At 40.1% G+C, this 21,509-nt stretch overlaps 1 protein-coding gene across 3 annotated transcripts in view; it reads right to left on the reverse strand.

Moving 5' to 3' along the window:
- NIPAL2 (NIPA like domain containing 2) overlaps window positions 1-20,271 on the reverse strand; it is a 100,314-nt gene extending 80,043 nt beyond the window's left edge. For 2 of the 3 annotated variants that reach the window (XM_009213406.4, XM_009213405.4), the window contains exon 1: window positions 19,933-20,166. In XM_009213406.4, coding sequence (XP_009211670.1) covers window positions 19,933-20,067 — 135 coding nt within the window. In that variant the 5' untranslated portion in view covers window positions 20,068-20,166. Of the gene's footprint in view, window positions 1-19,932 lie in introns of all 3 variants that reach the window. The other variant, XM_003903008.5, reaches the window with a different exon arrangement.
- Between the last annotated feature and the right edge of the window lie 1,238 nt (window positions 20,272-21,509).

Genomic DNA, 21,509 nt, shown 5'->3' on the forward strand with positions numbered 1-21,509 from the left:
TTTTCATCTTGTTCATTTGGACTCTTAACTCATTAGCTTTTTCCCTTTCTTCTTATCTAATAATATATGAAAGTACCACTATACATTTCCCTCTAAGTACACTGTCTGTTTCAGCTTCATGTGTAGTTTGGACATACATAGTCATTGTCATTTAGTTCTAAATAGTTTCTTTTTTTTTTTTTTTTTGAGACAGAGTCTCGCTCTGTCACCCAGGCTGGAGTGCAGTGGCATGATCTCAGCTCACTGCAAGCTCCGCCTCCCGGGTTCACGCCATTCTTCTGTCTCAGCCTCCCAAGTAGCTGGGACTACAGGCGCTGCCACCACACCCGCCTAATTTTTTGTATATTTAGTAGAGACGGGGTTTCACCGTGTTAGCCAGGATGGTCTCGATCTCCTGACCTCGTGATCCACCCGTCTCGGCCTCCCAAAGTGCTGGGATTACAGGCTTGAGCCACCGCGCCCGACCTAGTTCTAAATAGTTTCTAATTATCTCATGATTTTCATCTGAGCCTCAATATTATTCAAAAGTATGTTTTCTGAAAAAAATTCTAAGTGAATGGGGTAGTTGGTTTTCAACCAAATGAAGTAGGTTACCACTTTAATAATTTCTAATTTTATTGAGTTGAGGTCAGAAATGTGCTGCGTGTGAAATCAACATTTGCTTTATGATCTAATACATGGTATAAATAGAAATTTGTCTTGTGACCAGATAGTGTGTGGTCAAGGTTTATAAGTGTTCTATGTATGCTTGAAAATAAAGTATTTAGTTGCTAATATTATACATATATATATATATATACTTTACATATTCTATCTATCTGTCTATCTATCTATCTATCTATCTATCTATCTATCTATCTATCTATCTATCAATCATCTATCCATCCACCCATCCATCCCATCTATCTCCATTAATACATTGCTCAAATCTTCAACAATCTTACTAAATTTTGTACTGCTTTGTCTTTCAGTTGCCAAGTGAGATCTATTAAAAATCTACCACAAATATGGATTTAGACATCTTTTTCCTTTTAAATCTGCTGAATTTTGTATTACATATTTTAAGGCTATACTGTTAGGTATATACAAGTTCAGAATTATTTTATCTTCTCAGTTAATTGTTCCTTTTATCATTATAACTCTTTTAATCTCAATAATGTTTTTGTTTTAAAGTCTATTTTTGTCTGATATTAATATAATCACTTTCTTTTGATATTTCCTCTTCCTCCATCACTTTACTGTCATCATTTCTGTGTCATTACATTTTAGTTGGATCTCTTATATATAGAAAATAACTGGAGTTTTAAACTGAGATTTTCTGTCAAGTGGGAAATTTAGTCCACTTATACTTATTGTGATTGTCAACATAGTTTCAGTTATTTCTACTATCTTTGTGTGTGTGTGTGTGTGTGTGTGTGTGTATATCTGTAGGTATCTTGCTTTTCCTTTGCATCCTAATTTCTTCTTTCCTATACCCTGTTAGAATTGGTTGAGTGTTCTTTATCCCCTCTCTGCTTTCACTCTTCTGGTTAGGAAGTTATACATCTTATTTCTATTATTTTAGTAAGTATTGCTATTTTCTTAAACCTTTAATTTTGAAATAATTATGGATTCATAGTAGGTTGCAAATAAATGTATGGGGGTTCCTATGCATATTTCCCCTAACTGCCCTCCCTAAATGTTTACATCTTACACAACTACAGTAAAATATCAAAACCAAGAAATTGGCATTGGTAAATACCTTATTTAGATTTCACCAATTATACAGGAACCCATTTGTGTGTGTGTGTGTGTGTGTAACCACTGCCACAATCACAATATTCATCTGTACCATCAGCATAAGACTCCCTTGTATTACCCCTTTATAGATATATCCTGTTTCCCTCCCCATTCCTAACCCCCACCAACCTCAATCCAATCCATTCTCCATTTCTGTTATTTCAAAAATATTGTTACATACATGGAATCTAGAAGTATATGTACTTTTGAAATCGCCTTTTTTCACTAAGCAGAATTTCCCTGAGTCTCATCTAAGTTGTTGGGTCATTCCTTCTCATTGCTGAGTAGTATTCCATGGTGTGAATATGCCGCGGTTTGTTTAATTATTCACTCATTGAATGACTTTTGAGTAGTTTCCAGTTTGGGGCTATTTTGAATAAAGCTTCTTTGAACATTCGTGTACAAATTCTACATGAAAATAATCTTCATTTTCTGGGACAAATGCCCGAAAGTGTAATTGCTGGTTTGTGTGGTAAGTCCATTTTTAGTTTTGAAAGGAACTGCCAAACTATTTTTCAGAGTTGTACAATTTTACTTTCCCACCAGCAATATATGAGTGATCCAGTTTCTCCACTAATTTATCCGCATTCTTGACATAAATTCTAAAAGTTAATTAATATTCCCAGCCTCCTGAGCATTATAAAAGCTTCCATTTGTTTTAACTACAATCTTTCTTCTCTCCTATCTCATATGTTGTTGACTAGTGTATCAGTTCTACCTTGTATTTATATCCTCAAACTAGTCATGATTATTATTATTTTTTAACCAGTATTATTTTTTAGAGTAGTTTTAGGTTCACAGCAAAATTGAGAGGAAGGTACAGATTTCCCATTTCCTCCCTGCCTCCATGCATGCACAGCCTTTCCCATTATTAACATCACCCCTCAGGAATCAAGAGTAATATGTTTGTTACATTTCATGAGCTTACATTGAAACATCATCATCACCCAAAGTTCATAGTTTACATTAGGGTTCACTGTTAGTTTTTTATCCTCTATGGGTTTTGGTAAATGTACAATGACATGTATCCACCTTTATTATATACAGAATAGTTTCACTGCCCTAAAAATCCTCTGTGCTCACCTATTCATCCCTTCCTACCCACAGCCCCCAGCAATCACTGATCTTTTTACTGTTTTCATAGTTTTGCCTTTTCTAAAATATCATATAGTTGGAATCATATAGTATATAGCCTTTTCAGATTCACTTTTTTCACTTAGTAGTATGAATTTCAACTTCTTCTATGTCTTTCATGGATTGATAATATTCCATTATCTGGATGTACCACAGTTTGTTTATCTATTCAGCTACTGAAGAACACCTTAGTTGCTTCCAAATTTTAGTAATTATGAATACAGCTGCTATAAACATCTATGTGCAGGCTTTTGTGCAGACATAAATTTTCAATGCCTATGGGTAAATACCAAGGTTGCTGAATTGCCTGGTAAGAGAATGTTTAGTTTTGTAAGAAACTGCTAAACTGTCTTCCAAAGTGGCTATACCATGCATTCCCAGTAGCAATGAATAAGAGTTCCTAGTAATTATTATTGCTCCAGACAGCCAATACTTGCCTTACTTATCCATGTTTACCCATTTCTTTCTTTCTTTCTCTCTCTCTCTTTCTTTCTTTCTTTTTCTTTCTTTTCTTTTCTTTCTTTTTTTTTAAGACAGTCTCACTCTGTTGCCCAGGCTGGAGTACAGTTGCATGATCTCGGCTCATTGCAACCTCCACTTCCTGGGCTCAACCGATTCTCCTGCCTTAGCCTCCTGAATAGCTGGAACTAGTGCATGGCACCATGCCAGGCTAATTTTTGTATTCTTAGTAGAGTTGGGGTTTCACCATGTTGGCCAGGCTGGTCTTGAACTCCTGACCTGAAGTGATCTGCCTGCCTTGGCCTCCCCAAGTGCTGGAATTACAGGCGTGAGCCACTACACCCAGCCCATGTTTACCCATTTCTTTCTCACCACTGTTCTTATTTTAAATAACAGCTTTATTGAGATATAATTTACATTCCAAAATGTTCAACCTCTTAAAGTGTACAACTCAATAGTTTTTAATATACTCATATAGTTGTGCAGCCATCACTACTATCTAATTTCAGAATATTTTCATTACCTGGCTGGACACTGTGGCTCATGCCTGTAATTGCAGGACTCTGGGAGGCTGCGGTGGGTGGATCACTTGAGGTCAGGAGTTCCAGACCAGCCTGGCCAACAAGATGAAACTCCATCTCTACTAGTAATAAAAAATACAAAAATTAACTGGGCATGGTGGTACATGTCTGTAGTCCCAGCTACTTGGGAGGCTGAGATGGGAGAATTGCTTGAACCTGGGAGGCAGAGGTGGCAGTGAGCCGAGGTCGCACCCCTGCACTCCAGCCTGGGTGACAGAGTGAGACTCCGTCTCAAAAAAAAAAAACCAAAAAAGAATATTTTCATCACCTCAAAAAGAAGCTCCATAGCCATTTAGCAGTCATTTCCCGTTCCCTCCTCCCCACAGTCCATGGCAGCCATCAATTTACATTCTGTCTATATGAATTTGCCCATTCTGGACATTTTATGTAAATGGACTCATACAGTATGTGGCCTTTTATGCCTGGTTTCTTTTACTTAGCATAATGTTTTCAAGGCTCATCACATTGTAGCATGTATCAGTGTGTATCACCTCTAGAGCATGTATTATTTCTTTTTATGGCTATTAAATATTCCATTGCATGAACATACTACATTTTATTTATCCATTCATCAGTTGATAGATATTTGGGTTGTTTTCATGTTTTGGATATTATGTTCTTGCATCTTATTTTTTCTTTTGACTTCAGTGTCCTTCTTCCTGAAGAAAACTTTAGTAGCTCTTTCAATAAAATCATTTGAATTAACAAACTCTCTGTCACTCTGCAAATATCTTCATCTTTCCTCTTGAGTATAGAAGTATAGGCTGACTGACAGTAATTTTACTCAGCACTTTATGATATTATTCTGTTGACTTCTGGCCCGTAATGTTGTTGTTGAGAAGTAGGTTGTTAGTCTAATTGTTTCTCCTTTGTAGGTAATCTGTTGTTTTTCTCAGAATGCTTTTAAGATTTTCTCTGTCATGGTTTTTGTTTGTTTGTTTGTTTGTTTGTTTGCAATTTTACTACAATTTCTGTATATGTGATTTATGTTTTTTTGGGGGACTCATGCTTCCTCAATTTGAGGATTCATGTCTTTCACTAATTCTGTTAAGCTCTTCACCATTATCCCTTTAAATGTCATCTACCCTTTGTTCTCTCTCTGTTCTCCATCTGGAACTCCTCTTACTCATACATTAGGTCTTTTCATTCTAACCCCTTGTTTCCTAAGATGTCTTCTATATTTTCCAACTCTTTATCTCTTTGTACTGAATTCTCGATAATTTCCTCAGATCCATCTTCCAGTTTACCTTTCCTGACTTCCCTCTTCTGAACTGAGTCTTATATATTTCTATCAGGACATGTATTGTACAATACTGCAGTTAATTTTTACAAGGCCATTTCTCCACTAGACTACAAGCTCCTTGAAGGCAAAGCTGTGACTTATACACCAACTCATCTCAATACTTTTAAACTAGTATGACTAATGACTAGTAAACTAATGACTAGTATAGACCTAGCACAGAGACATTGTTTATTAAATACCATTTGAACTGAACTATTGGATCAAATATAAACTGTCTAGAAATAGGAAATGTTGACCTTTGGTCCTAGAAGGATCTCAGTGAGTAACTATTTTATAATAACTGAGGTTGGAATATACCAAAAACCCAGTTTCTGTGAGAGCAAAATTTGTCCCAGAGTTCAGATTTCAACAATTAAGAGTGTAGTAAAAAGTTGCTTGCTGACTTTTAAATTCTAGTTAATTTGAATTATACTAAAAAAACAAGAAATATACTGGTATAAAGCAGCTGTCAGAAACAGTTTCCTAATAGTACTCCGTATAAACTGATACATCTTATTCTATGTTTTTTTCTGAAATTTTGTCTAATTATTCGAGGTTGATTGCATGCTTATTAAATTTATTTAATACATTCCTATGAATGGTAGTAACACAGTAAATCCTCATTAATTCCCTTAGTTATTGGAGAGGAAAACTTCCAATTGGCAATGCTTTTAAAAGATGGTGGTTTGATTACCTTCAAAGACATACAGTAACTTGAGGTAACCATTACTAAATACTGCTTCCAATTAGAAGCTCTGGTAAATGTATTTTAATGACTACAAACTCCTGTAATCAGAAGTATCATTTGCATACACTGAGCAGGCCCTTAGAAACTTCCCATTACATTAGATTAAAAATGTCTACTTTACATCATTACTTATTCAGCACGTTATCTCTTTTTCTAACATTTTGGAATTAATGGAAGTTTAAATATCTCTCTCTTTCTTTTGTTTTCTCTTTCTTCCACTCCCTAGCTTCCCTGTCCTTTTATTGGTCAGGGAAGAGAACAGGGCCAGAGAAGGAAAGTGACTTATGCAAAGTCACACAGCTAGATAGCAGTCAAATTTTGACCCCAAGGCACCCAGGTCAAGTCTGAATCACTATTTATCTGTAGAATGCAGTAGATAACCTTTTGGCTAGTCAATGTCAATGCACCACAAGTTTTTAATTAGCAGAATTTGTTTCTTTTTCTCAATACAAATGAAATAAAGCAATGACAATAGTTAGGAGGAAAGGTTGTTCCACATCTTAATAATGTAGTTACAAGTAGAGGCCAGAAACACAGGAAGATGCCTTTAATTAATGTCTGTAGTGCTCACTGTTGTCACCACTGTAGCGTAATTTCTGGCTTTTCCAGGATGTCTTGGCAAATACATGGTGGCAGCCACAGCATACAATTTATATAGAATGAGGTTCAAAATAGCAGCACTGATAAGCATTAAGATATTTTCATTGTATTTTGAATAACAATTTTCTATTCTACTTTTATTGTGTCAGAATGTTCTTTAGATATTTCAAATTGACCTGTAGTATTGTGTTATTGACCTGTAATCCATTGTGGAGCAAGAGCAGTGGTTTGGCCACAAGGAGATGGGATATGGTAATACAAGGGTGTGTGGAATTGGTGCTCTGTCTCAGCTCTGGCTTTGAACTCAACCATATTCTTGGCTCTGTCTTCAAAACATAAATGCAAAATCAGATCCAAATGGAGCTAGTACATGGCACAAAAGCACCACAGATTCTGAGCTCGTTTTGAACACAGTAATGGTTGCATGCAACTCACAACTGGAATAATGATATCTCTTGCTTCTAGTAATAAAACATGCATGAACTGGAAATGAGATCTAGCATCTTGTATCAGCAATAGTACAGGTTGAGTGATTTAGCTCAACCAATTACTGCAGAAATGACCGTAATGGCCTGAACCAGGGGACATGTCTGAGACATGGGTGTTCAGCTCACCCCATCTTGTGGTAAACTCTTAGGAAGGAACTGGAGTTGTTTTGCATTTGTAGCCAGTAGACAGGTAGGCACATGAGAGATCTCCAGGACAGTTAGGATGGGACAGGAAGACATCCAAATTCTTAGAGGTACATCTTTAAGTATTTAGGGGTAAACATTTATAATGTGTGCCACTGACTTTCAAATAGCCCATTACTCTCTTTCTCTCTCTCTCTCTCTCTCCATATATGTATATTTATGGAGAGAGAAACAAATATTTCACAATGTTAACAATTGGTGAATCTCCAGGTGAGGGACATATGGTGTTTATTGTACTATTCTTTTTTACTTTTCTATAGGTTTAAAATTTTCCAAGCTAAAAAATTTTAAGTACACCCTCCTTTGCAGCCTCAGTGAAATTAAGGAGAAGATGGATTTATTTAAAAATAGAGTTAAGAGGAGATGATAACAAGAGAAGAAATGAAAAGGAAGCTGGCAGAACCAAGAAAAGATGTTAAGGAGAAAAATAAAACCATTGCGCAACTGAAAACCGCATGTAGGCACTGCTTGAGAAAAACACACTATGTAGAGGGAAAGGACGTGAAATGAAAATGATCAGAGAGAAGAGGAGAGATGTAGGGGACAGACAACTTCAGCAAGCTCACATCAGGACGTTATCCATCCAGTCATGCATCCATTTGGTATTCGTTCAGCAACCGCTAAATGTTAGGCCCTCTGTCAGGAATCAAGGATGCAAAGTACCCACCAAGAAGCTCAGAAGGAGTAGAAGGATGGTTACTAGAGGCTGGGAAGGGTACTGGGGTAGGAGGTGGTGAGGTGGGGATGGTTAATGGATACCAAAAAACAGGAAGAATGAGTAAGACCAACTATCTGATAGCACAACAGGGTGACTCCAGCCAACAATAACTTAAATGTGCATTTAAAAATAACTAAAAAAGTATAACTGGATTGTTTGTAACACAATTATAAAAGCTTGAGGGGATGGATTCCCCATTCTCCATGATGTGATTATTAAACATTGCATGCCTGCATCAAGACATCTCATGTACCCCATAAATATACATACCTACTAGGTACTCACAAAAATTAAAAATTAAAAAATTTTAAAAGGGAAGCTGAGAAGAAGTAGAGAAAGCAACCACTAACAAGCAGAGCACAGCCTGTTCAGTCTCTAATAGAGGTGTGCTCCGCAGAACCCCAGGGAATAGAGAAGACAGAGTACAAATCTGTCTAGGGTGGGGACTGTACTTGTTTGCTGTGGCCGTTGTACCAAATTACCACAAAACATGGTGGCTTAACATAACACAATTTATTCTCTCACAGTTCTGGAGGCTAGAAGTCCAAACTCAACTTTGTTGGGCTGAAATCAAGGAGTCAGGAGGATACCTGTGATAGCATTTAGGCCCACCTGGGTGAGCCAGGACACTCTCTCCATCCCAAGATCCTTACTTGAATCCCATCTGCAAAGTTCTCTTTTTGCCATGCAAGGTAACATTCGAGGAAGACTTTGGGATCTAGATGCAGATATCTTTTGCTGGGGGGTCTTTGTTCAGCCTACTCCAGGGATGGAGTTAGGGAAGCCTCACAGGATGATATCTCACCAGGGTAAGTGCATTGGGCTAAGGGCAGAGCAGGTACAGGGGCCCAAGGTGCAGCAAACAAGGTGCCCTGCAGGCCTGAAAGCAGAGTCCTCTGAAAGCAGAGGACTGCAGTATAGCTGGTCTGGAGAGGCAAGCAGGAGACGTTTTGTGCCACGGATCTGTAGGCGGTGCTAAGACACAAGGAACTCAAAGAACACAAAGACACAAACTAGAGAAGGCTAAGTCCAGATTTGGCTTTTGGAAGACTCATCCTAGCTGCAGTGTGGAGGATGGACTGGCAAGGAGACCAGGGAACAGGAAGACCAAGCAGGAGATCGATCTAGGAGTTCAGACAAGAAGTAGGGGCGATGAGGATAGTTAATTAAAACAGGGTCCTAAAGAAACAACACTAGCTGGACGTGGTGGCACACATCTGTAGTCCCGGCTACTCAGGAGGCTGAGGTGGGAAGATCACTTCACCCCAGGAGTTTGAGGCTGCAGTGAGCTATGATTGTACCACTGCACTCCAGCCTGGGCAACAGAGTGAGACCCTGTCTCTAACAACAAAAAAGAAAAGAAAAAAGAAACAATATTCATAACAGCAAACATAGGAGACAACCTGAAATACGGTAATGCTTTTTAGATTACTGGGTGGGTTGTGCTATTTTTACCACTAATCTCCTTCATTCTTGTAGATAATTGAGTTGTCTGCAATACTAACACAAGCCGAGTTAAAACTATAATCCTATATGTGAAAAAGAAAGAAACATTTTCAGTCAGGAGCAGATTTTTAATTTGTTATCTTGGTTATTGTATGCTATTGGGTTATTGGGTTCCTATCCTGAGAAAATCATATGACACCAGATCCAAATCGGGTTATTTAAAAGCCAACATAAAGGCTCAGGGTTACATAACACAGTACATCGTTGCTATTCTACAAGCTGTTTCATGCCAATTTTTAATCAACCTTAAAGCCTAGGCAGAAAACCCCAACATATTGCCTTCCCATGCAATTAAGAATGATTACATTTGTCTTTTACTAGGGAACACATTTATTTATATAATTGTACATTCTTTATTTTTAAAAACAAAATTTCATTAAAAATAAGCCTGAGTTTTGCTAAGAAGCCACCAGGTTTTTTCATTTCTGAGAAATGTAAGTCTCAGCAGAGCAAATTTATGGAAAAAGCAATATATTTAATAACACACCCTTTGAGGGCTTTTAACACTTTGTTAAATGGGGAGCAACAATAGTCGAGAAAAGGTGAGATTCCAGTTAAGGAAGTCTTAAACTTGGTTCTACTACAAAACAGCTTAATCCTGTATAATACTGGAGAGGAAGTTTTTGAAACAAAAACAGACATGCTGAACACAAAGAATGCCACTGTCTATGTCCAGGTCAATATAGGGCCTTATAACTTTCATGTTTTACAAGAATATGTTTATTATAATAGTTTTAACAACCCATAATCCTTTGTTTCCAAAGAAGCAGGATTGCAGGCCACCTTTTGCAGGCCCAGCCCAGGTTTGGAACAAGGCTTCCTTTGCAAAAGCTGGATGCTGTGAGCTCTGTCACCTGCATCGCTCTACCCCACACCTGCCTGGGTCTCCGGAGTGCATACTCTATTTGGGAGCAATGCCTGCCTTGAACTCTAACAGTATTTTGTCAGCATCTTTCCCCAAAGACTAAACTCTACAGCCTATATCAGGTGTCAGCCACCAGGTGAGTCTTTGCCTTGATATGGGGAGGGATTGTGATGATGTTGCCACTCACTCACTGATCTCTGCCAGAGACTCCTGATGCCCTCAGTACCCACCAGATTAGACCTTTCTGAAATTGAGTCAGGAATCAATTTCAAGTTTGCTATACCCCTTAGACATTGTGACTTGGGCTCTTCACAACCTCTAAAGGGCCAATTCTCACAGCCAAGCATATTTCCTCATCCCTAAGACCCCTATTCCTGGCAAAAGCCTCACATCCCACTGGCATAGCAGCCAGGTCCCAACACACCTCATGGTCAATGCTCATATGACACCCACAGGATTCACTGATGGCAATTCTTATTTGGGTCGAATCTTGCTCACAAAGAACTGCCCATTTCTCTACCATTGTGACTCCAGCAGCCATATCCAAATGTATGTCACAATCTTTCCTCTTCTGTTTTGGCTCTCTTATTCACAATCACAAAACAGAACCATGTTAGTTCTGGAAGTTTAACATAAATAACTCACCAGGTTATATAAGGGGGTGACTTCTAACCACTTTTTCAAATGTTTTTCAAGTATTTCTAAGGCATCCTCTTTCTCTCTCCCTCTCTCTCTGTCTCTCTCTCTCTCTCTCACACACACACACAATGTATATCACAAAAAATGCAGCTACTTTTTGAGGTCATAGTCCATGTTTTCTGACTTCTTTGGTAACACTGCCTTATAGAGAAGGACTCTCTGCTTACGATTTTTCTTGAATGGAAAGTTGGTTGCATTTTGGGCCTTCGTTGATTCACTGACCCAGCCTAATGTGAACTGTGGTAAGAGGGAACACAATACAGACAGCCCCCAAAACAGCCCTGGAACAATCAGAGCCCTGCAAGTCCAGAGGCTGAAGAGGAAATAAAGACCCCCAGAATTCCCAGGAATCACCTCAAACTTGAATGAGATATTCACAATGCTAACATGACCCCTAGGACTCCATACAGCATTGTATTTGCACACCATAACCTAAGTCACCTAAATATGCTAAACTTGTCCTACCTACTGAAGAGGTGTTTGTTGATAAGAACTTGCCTAGCAAGAATAAGCTAGATAGAGACCAAGCAGAGGATACTGCCTTTGCCATTTCTTCCCTTTACTTTTTCTATCAATAGGAATGAGCAGAGGCCTTTCTAGAATTTCTTGGGGGCAGGGGGAGATATATTTAGAACTTGGAAATAGTTACTGCTTAGGGATGATGCTTTTGAAAATACTTCAGAAATTAAACCTATAATCTAAGCTTCTAAGGAGATTACTGTTCAGGTCCCACCAACAAAGACAAGGCCAAGTGAGTGAGTTATTCTGGGGAGCCGCTCATGTGAGCCAGGACACAGAAATGAAAGGTCCTGGGTGAGCTGGGAGTGGTGTTAGCCCAAGGATGTCCCATGAAGACAAAACTCCACAGGAGGAGGACTTGAGCCCACCTGCGGGGGGATTGCTGTTGAGGCATACAGTGCCCTTTTCTCTTGGTTACAGGACTCCTATTTCAGGTGGGTGTCCAGTCCTTCTCAAGGGTGCCCATGTGCTTTGGGAACACTAAGTCCAGTAACTCCAACCTTGGTGACTGGTATGAGATAGGACATGGTCTTAACATCATCCAATCAGACTAAAGCCCATGTTTTTTCGTTAGTGGCTGAGAAAGTCAAGCTCTTTCTTCCAGCGGGGTGAAAGGAAGTATGTACCCTAGAGGGGTGAGCCTGACAAAAGTGGAACCAACAACTCTGAAGAACAAAAGTTGAAAATGAGAGTGAGAAACTGAGCATTCAGCATATTTTTAAAGCCCCCCGGATGGAGGGTTGACTGAACCCAGAGTTTTTCTGACCTTTTACATCATCCAAATGGATTACTTTCTTTTCTTATTTAAGTCTTTCCTTCTTCTTCTTCTTCTTCTTTTTTTTTTTTTTTTTTTTGTGTGTGTAACTTGCAACCTAAAGCCTCTTAACTTACAAAGCATTCATGGTAGGGAAGCCAAGTTCAAAGACCGGAAGAGAGACTGACTCCTCTTGCAAGCTAAAGAAATCAGGCCAATGGTCCAAGTTCCTGAGGGAGGAAACAATTTGAGAGTTGCAAAGAAGGTGAAGTGGGGTCAAGTGATGAAATGGTTTAAATGTGTCCCCCAAAGTTCATGTGTTGGAAACTTAATCCCCAATGCAACAGTATTGAAGGGTGTGACCTTTATGAGGTGATTAGGTCATGAGGGCTCTGCCTTCATGAGCGGATTAATGTCTTTGTGTCTGGAGTAGGTTTCTTATAAAAGCAACTTTGGCCCTCTCTTGCTTTCTCTTGCACATTCTTTCACCATTTGATGCCTTCCCTCATGTTATGACACAGCAAGAAGGCCCTCACCAGATGCAGCCCCTAGACCTTGGACTTCTCAGCCTCCAGAACCATCAGCCAAATAAACTTCTATTGTTTATCAATTACCCAGTCTGTGGTATACTATTATAGCAGCATGAAAAAGACTAAGGTGATTTAGGGAACCAGTGCTGAGGCCACAGGCAAGCAGCCAGACACTCATTTTATGCAGACCTGGTATGACCTGCCAAGCTCAGGGTGGGTCTCTGAAGAAGTCATGTTGGGACAAACACAATCTTCAGTGAGGCATGGAGCTCATAACTAAATATATATCAGCCTATACTTACATTAGGGATCAGTCAGCATCTCTTGATATGTGCCAAAGATGGCAAGATACCATGTTGAGGCTAGGCACGGTGGCTCATAACTGTAATCCCAGCACTTTGGGAGGCTGAGGTGGGTGGATCATCTGAGGTCAGGAGCTCAAGACCAGCCTGGCCAACATGGTAAAACCCCATCTCTACTAAAAATACAAAAATTATCTGGGCATGGTGGCACATGCCTGTAGCCCCAGCTACTCAGGAGGCTGAGGCAGGAGAATCACTTGAACCCACGAGGCAGAGGGTGCAGTGAGCTGAGATCATACAACTGCAACTGCACTCCAGCCTGGGTGACAGAGTGAGACTCTGTCTAAAAAAACAAAACAAAACAAAACAAAAACACATTAAGAGTGACCAAGGGCTGGGAAAGTGACACGGTGCGGCAAATGTGTAGTGTGTACATCCTGAGAGCTATATGGAGGGGCAGTAGAGTGCTATCTGCCAGGCCTCATGCAATTGGATGCTTTGGTGGGCCATGACAGACTGGGTGAAGAGATTTGACTTTATGTAAAATGTAAGTCTATTGGAATATAGGATGGGGAAGGGGGCAGTTAACAGAAGTTATAAATGGAATAGAGGAATATCGGTCTTTCAGGAAAGAAAAAAAAAGCTAAAATAAATGGCACAAAGTCTTATGTTAACACTAAATGAGCTTTCCTAGGCTGGGGTGGTGGTTCTTCTGGTTGGTTAAACTACAGTCAGGGCCTATGAAATATGATGACATTACTGCCACCAAACACCTCTATCAGCTGTTCCCAGTGCTACACTCACCACCTTTCCAATCTGGAAGTCTGGAAAGTGGCTGAAGACATGGGAAGAATCTCTGCCTTAGTACTTCGAGCTATCAAGGGCTCTGATTAGAAAATTACTCTCCTTAGGAAGTGTTCTGAAATGTGACTGAAAGGGAGGCAAACATCAAAGAGAGTGAGGAAGGCACTAGATGCAGAGAAATAGTGGTTATGGTTTAAAGAAAGCAAAGTTACATCAAATAACTGACATAATTTTTCTTATTTCCATTTGCAATGAGCTGAATCCAAAAATTACTGATTATTAGATATACATTTTTATGACATTTCCTATAATATAGGTTGATTACAATGTAATAATAGCTAGTGTTTATTGGGTACTTGCTATGTGTCTGGCATTTTGCTAACTATTTGACATGCATTATCTTATTTTGTGCCTACAACAACTCTGTAAGGTACATATGTATTATTATTATTTCCATTTATATAGAGAAAGCCAAGAAATGGAGAAATCGAGAAACTTGGCAACACACCCACTAAAGTCCAAGCTTTTATAACAGCACAATACAGAAACAAAAAGGATAGCTTTGGGGAATATCAACCTTTCCAAGGTAAGTTCTCAAATGTCAGTGTGAACAGTCATCAACATTGGAAAATTGGAACAATTGGAAAAACAAATTGTTTAATTCTCATAAACTAACAAAATGATTATGACATACCATTTCCCATGCTACCTAGATGAAGCATGCAAACTGAATAGTCATAGCAATGTTAGTATTATTTTTTAAGGTTTTAAAAATTATATAGACAACTGTGAAGATAATTATTTTGATGAGTAAATTACTACAATAAATTATCATAAGGAAAATATCCAGATCAAGAATAGAAATTGGGTCCCCACCCAAACCCTCCCTTTTCCTCCTCCCATCACAACCCTCTCCCTTCCCCAAAGGAATTGGTGGCCTGACTTTGTGGCAATCACTTTCTAGCTTTTTCTTACAGCTTTATCACCCAAACGTGTGCCCCTAAATACTATAGTAAATGGTGTCTTTTTCTGCTGTGTCTTTTAGGTCTATTTTAATCTATAGGTCATCCAACTACCCATTTTTTCCGCTTTTCTCCTCATAAAAATGATTTTTTAAGAAACCCTAAATGCTATAGTAAATGGTGTCTTTTTCTGCTGTGTCTTTTAGGTCTATTTTAATCGATAGGTCATCCAACTATCTATTTTTTCCCCGTTTTTCCTTATCAGAATGATTTTTTAAGAAACCAGGCCATGTGTGCTGTAAACTGGCACTTTCCCATAGCCTGCATTTGGCTGATTGCCTCAATGTGAATATTATAACTATGTAGTATTACTCAAGCCATAAGGAGGGTATCAGGTAGATTTAAATTAAAATATCTGGTCTGCCACACACACAAGTATATTAAAACTCAGTTCCTCTAACAAGGGCCAGGGGACTTATTTATTGATTTACAAAAGTTTTGAACAGTTGCTTTGACATAATCTCTCTCTTCCTCCCTCTCTCTTCTTGCTTTTTTTTTTTTTTTTTTAAGGGACATCATGATGCTATGTTGCCCAGGCTGGTCTTGAACTCTTGGACTCAAGAGCTCCTCCTGTCTCAGCCTCCTGAGTAGCTGGGACTACAGGCACAAGCTACCATGTTTGGCTTCTTGCTGCCTTATACGTACATCTCCTAGAAAATCTGATAAAGGAAAAAATATCACATTGGATACATAACAAAGGGAACAAAATCAAGTATGAACAAAACAAAATAGAAAAAGGATTTTTCTTAGGAAGGAAATGGAAAGGACCAGCAATTTGAAAGTTTTGCACTATTCTTTCTTTAAGAGATAGTCATATGCAGCTACTAGCAGAAAAGAGATAGATGGTAGCAAAGCAAAATTAATAAAAGGGTAATATAAAACTCAGCATGATTTTTCTCAAGACCAGCAAGAGAGAAGGCTTAATCATTTTCCCTTCACATGGACTCTTATCACATTGTTTTCAAGCCTTAGTTTCTAGCGATGGCCTTCAGGCATGGAATAAAAGTAGTTTTGCAGTTAAACCCACTTGCTGTAAGATCTCGGGGCAAGTTATTTAACACAAGTTTCCTTACATGAGCAGTGAGGATAATACATACCTTACGAGGCTGAGGGGGGCTCAAATGAGATAACAGCTATAAAGTGTCACACAGTAAATGCATAACAAATGTCCGTCTCCTTGCTGTCCTCCTCCCTGCCAAGTTGTATCAATTTTCCCTTAAATATGTTGACTTTAAAATCCAAGCCATTGAATATCAAAAGTTCAAAGAAAGGGCATAAAAAATCCTGAAGTTTCATCTCACCCTATGCAGAAAAAACCTTTCTGACCATGTCCTTGTGAATTTAGACATTTAACAATATGCATAAATTTAAAGAACCAACAACAAAATCCTCCTTCCCATTATTTCCCACATTTTCCCTCTTCTATCCATTCTCTCTACAAACCTTGCTGGTTTGTCCCTTATTTATTCAACCACATAGCATGAGGGAAGCTGGAGATCTTTTGGTTCAACTCTAATTTTTACCAATAAGGAAACTGACGTCCAGAGAAATTAAGTGACCTGTCCAAGTATGCTAGTTAACAGCAGAGGTGACAGACTCTAGCACTGGTTGCACATTAAATGCCTATGTTTTGAAATTTCACATGGACCACATAAATATGTACAACTATTATGTATCCATAAAAATTAAAAATTTAAAAAAAATGCGTGTGGGAGTCAGTAGGTAAAAGAAAAGAGAAGCAAGAGAGCTACAGCAGGAAGCACAGCTTGCTTTAAACATGATATCCAGCTCAGTGATCATGTGGGGGAAAAGGCCCAGTGTTGCTGGAACTCCTAATATTTAAAGAGATTATGGTAACTTGAAATTTTGTATTTAATCTTCTCATTTTAAAGTGCTGGCAATGTATTGAAGATTTTGAAGCCTCTCTGCCGGCCAAATAAGATGTATCTATAGGCTGGATTGAGTCCACAGCTGGCCAGTTTGAAAACTCTGGATCCGGCTAGCCTTAATTTAAATTTTTAAAATTTAATTTGCTTTGATTCCTGTACTCTTTCTCAAAAAAAATCTTCAATGGCTCCCCACTGTCTACAAGGTAAAGTCTAAACTTTGTCACCAGTCCTTCAAGGCAATCCATGGCTATATCCAAGACCCCAAAACATGTTTCCACCTTGTAGTCAGTCTCCATCTTCCACTGCAACCACAATGATAGCTGAACTGTACTCTAGGAAGGAAAATATTCAGAAAGGCACCTGTCCAGGCCATGAGGGCTGCTCCTGGGTCCCTGAGCTTTTTCCTTTCCTGAAATGCCCTACACTGTGCATGCCTATCAATGAAACCCTGTCCATCTTTAACTGTCCAGCTCCACCTCTCCACAAAGCATCACTGATGGCCAGCCAAATGCCCCCTTGCTCTGAATTTCCATAGGACTTTATATCACTCACATGACACTTACAACATACTGCCTTGTTTTGGCATTACTTACATAGCTCATTTTCCCAAACACCTAATAATATTCACAGAAGGAAGAGTTTGGGTCTTGCACTATATTGAATATCCCTGCAGTGCTTTGTACATAGCACAGAGCTCAATAAACATCTTGGGAACATTATCCTTCTCTACTGAAAACTTGTGGATCAAACATAAAGTGCCCTTTGTTTACCTGGCACAACTCTGTCACTTCTATAGGCCAGGCTTTTCACCAAGCACACAGCATCTGAGTAGTGCAAAGGGCAAAGACCTTACCTCCCTGCTCCTAAGACATCTTCCCCCACTGAACTACTACTTTTGAGTTGCTTTGAGATTTCTTCCTCCGGAAGCACTCACATCTTTGCCTTAGACAACATTGATTCCAAATGGCCACTGTTAAACATTCATCTATTACATGAAAGCATTCCAGGGAAGTTTGTCTATTTCTATGTAGTAAGGTTAATTGATCAGATTTGACGATAATCACTTTGGAAGGGAGAAAGGGACAGAGAACTAGGCTATTAGCCAGCACGCACTGTGCAAATATTTTAGTTGTGATAAAACCAATGGAGGCAAGCTAATAAGCATCATTAAGCTGTGGCTAGCTAGCAACCAACATTCATTTTGATTGTGGGAGTGACACTTTTATATCTCACACTTTGTTTTTCTGGAACCACACCCATTTTCAGCCATTTCTATTCAGTGTTAAAAAAGACAAGAAAAAATAGACTCAATTTTATTTTTACTGGCCTGGACAACACCAGAGGCACTCAATAAAATGCTTCTCGAGTGAACTTTTTAAAAATTAATTTTTACTTTTGCTTAACACAAATGCAATTACCAAAAAGATAAAATACCACCATCTTATAAGAGGGCCTAAATTTGCACAGTAATGGGAAAACTTGATACAGTCTTATCTCAAACCAGCAAAGTTTAGATGTCAGCTCAGTAATTTCAATTAGCACATTCTGGATACATCCTTTCTAACCTGTACAAATACACAGTCAAAGGCAAATTAAGCCTTGCAAACAGTATTTATTTGCCTCGCATTAATGTCACATGATAATCTGTGTTTGGTTATCAGAGAGCCAAGACAATCAAGAATTCCAGGAAATGTCAAAGAAAACTAATGACTACAGAGGTTTCCACTGTGAAAACAATGTCCTGTTTTTGGATGATCACATCTACTAACCCTCTAATTTTTTTTTTTTCAAGAGGGGATAGATAACTCATTCTTAAACTTACATTGGGAATGCATCTAATATAAGAATAATATAATAGATATACTCAAGTTCCCATAAAAATGATGTTTTTCTTTGTAATTCCTTTGTAGAAGAAAGGAGCAATGGGGATGGATTACAAACACTGATCAAGAGGCTCTGAGTACCCTCATTTTTCCTATTTTTATGTCTTTTATGATGAAATGACTTAAAGCAATACTCTCCCCTCTTGAAAACTAATAAAGTGAGCATGCTTATTTATCTTACTTTTTCTTTATACAAATATATTGTCTTCTGCATTCAGAAATTAGCATTTAAAACACTTCAGGCATAAAAGGAATCTAAATCTTTGATAATTGGTTAAACTCTCTGCTTTAGAACAACAGCAACAAATATTTTCTGATTATATTGTTGCAAAAATAAAAGTATCCATGGTTTTGTTAAAGAACAAGAACAAAGTAACACATTTAATGAAAACAGGAGGAAGCCTGGAATCCACCGTGATAAAACTCAGTTGCAATATGAATGCTGCTAGAGGAAGGGTTGGTCAGAGCTCTTCCTCATCTTAAACCAAGCCAAAAATAAATGGGCGACTCCAAGTCCCTTTGATTTTGTTAAATGTATATTTCCAGTGTAAACTGGCGTTGTTTAAGTTAACAATGTTTTCCCAAAGGGCCGGTTGGAAAGAATGAGAGTCCTGCAAATGCAACCTGAGAAAATGTGTTCCTCGCACGGAAATGGAAGAGCTGTGTTGAGACACCAGGGACACACGCAGGGCATCTGCGCGAGGTGACATTAGGTTGCCCTTAATGAGTTTTCTGCTTCTGACAACGGGGTGTCACTTTTTTTCTTCTTTTCTTTTAACTGCAAAAGGATCCTGGGGTGAAAATGAGTGAATAATCGCCCCCACACTCCTAGATTCCTTCCGGCAGAAGAGGGCGGACGCAGGCTGGGGAGGCGGGATCGGGACCAGGAGGCCCAGAAACGGGTGGCTGAGGTCAAGGCCCAGGACCTGGACGCCCACTCCCAGTGCCGGGTGCCCGGGAGAGGAAGACTGGGCGGACCCCCGCGCTCCCACATGAGGGGGACTTAGGTCAATGCAGGAAACATCGCATGTCAGCTCTTTCCACTCGGAGAGCCCGGGTGTCTTCCTGAGAGCTGGCAGGAAAGCGGCCGAGGCGCAGAGGCCCCCGGAGGCAGCCGCCCCGGCCGTGTCCCCACCGGGCTGCGGGAGCTGCGGGGCGGCCCTTACCTGGTTCCTGCGGTACCAGGCGCCCGAGAGGGAGCCGTTGCCGACGCCTGGCGCCCCGTACGTGAAATTCAGTGACAGCTCGTCCAGAGCGGCCGAGGCGGCGTCCCCGGGGCCCGCGGGCGCCAACGCTGCCATGAGGTCTCGCTCCCGGCGCTCAGGCTCCGGCTCGGGCTGCGGCCGCCTCCCTGCCCGGTTGCACCGCGAGGAGGCCGCGCCCGGGCCGCGCCGCAGCCACTTCCTGCTCGGTGCCCGGGCGAGGCTGGCGCGCCGAGGCCACCTGGCTCCCGCCCCCGCGCGGCCGCAGGTGCTCCCAGCCAGGCCTTGCGCAGCCTCCTCTCCTCCTCCGAAGCGAGGTGTCGGCGGGGAGACCGGCAATCTGCGGCCTCCCGGGGCCGCACGGCTCGCACCGCGTCCTCCTCCCGCCGGGCCAGTGTCTGCATCCTCCGGGCCGCACTGCCCAGGGGGCAATCCGGGCGGCCCTCCGCAACGGGTGCCCGCGCTTGTCGGGGCCAGAATCAGATCATCTCCGATGTAAACATTTGTCCAAGTCGATGGAGGAGACACTGACTAACCCAAAGCAGCTACCATCTCCCATCTCTACCTGGCAATTCCGGTCCTCTATCACATATGTAGTGTTTCTCACTGATATTTTAAAAATTGATTGTATATGAAAAAGTCATGAGTTCCCAGAAATATTGTAAGCAATATGAGCAAAAAAGATCCGAGCGATTAAATCTCAGTGCCAGTGCTTGATACATCCTTAGTAAATATTCGTTGAATGAGGAATGTGGTAGACCGTAGGACCCCAATGTGCGATGACTGGATTGGGTTTTCTTCAGATGGGACCAGGTGGACTTGCGGAAAAGTTGCCAGCTACTGTATATATGAATTTAGGATGAGAGACAAATGTTGTTATTAATCTTAAGAACTCTAACGAGATGTTCTGGTTTTACCTGTATTCAAATAATGTGTGACCACAAATGATCTGTAAGGTATTTCTCACTTTAAAAAGACCATGATTCTATACTGTGGTCTGAAGCCTGATACTTGCCTTCTTTTGTTTACACAATGCTGAGGTTTTTCTTAGATAATGTGCTTTGACTTCCATGACTTCATGAAAAAGAGACCTTCAAGAAAAGAGAATTGCTGCCTAGAAGGGAGCGGGGACAGTTTTCAGTGTTTCTTAGGGGAAATGTGCAAATGAGAGAAAAGAGTGAGAAAAAGTCATTTCACATGTGAGAAAAAGCAAGACATGTCATCTCAGAAATTGTGTAGTTTCTTGCTTAAGCACTCGAGATGTTCAGTGAACAGCTAACAATTGTAGTTAACTATTCCCAATTTTAAGAGGCTGGTTTACTTCAAATAAATATCTGAAGGAAAAAGGTCTCCATTTGTTATATTACATTTTATTTTATTTTTTGAGACAGGGTCTTGCTCTGTTGCCCAGGCTGGAGTGCAGTGGTGTGATCTTGACTCACTGCAGCCTCAAATTCCTGGGCCCAAGTGTTCCTCCCACCTGGGACTACATACAGGTGCATGCCACCATGCTCAGCTATTTTTTTTTTTTTTTTTTAGAT

Source organism: Papio anubis, chromosome 8 (assembly GCF_008728515.1).
Source record: "Papio anubis isolate 15944 chromosome 8, Panubis1.0, whole genome shotgun sequence".
NCBI classification, from domain to species: domain Eukaryota; kingdom Metazoa; phylum Chordata; class Mammalia; order Primates; family Cercopithecidae; genus Papio; species Papio anubis.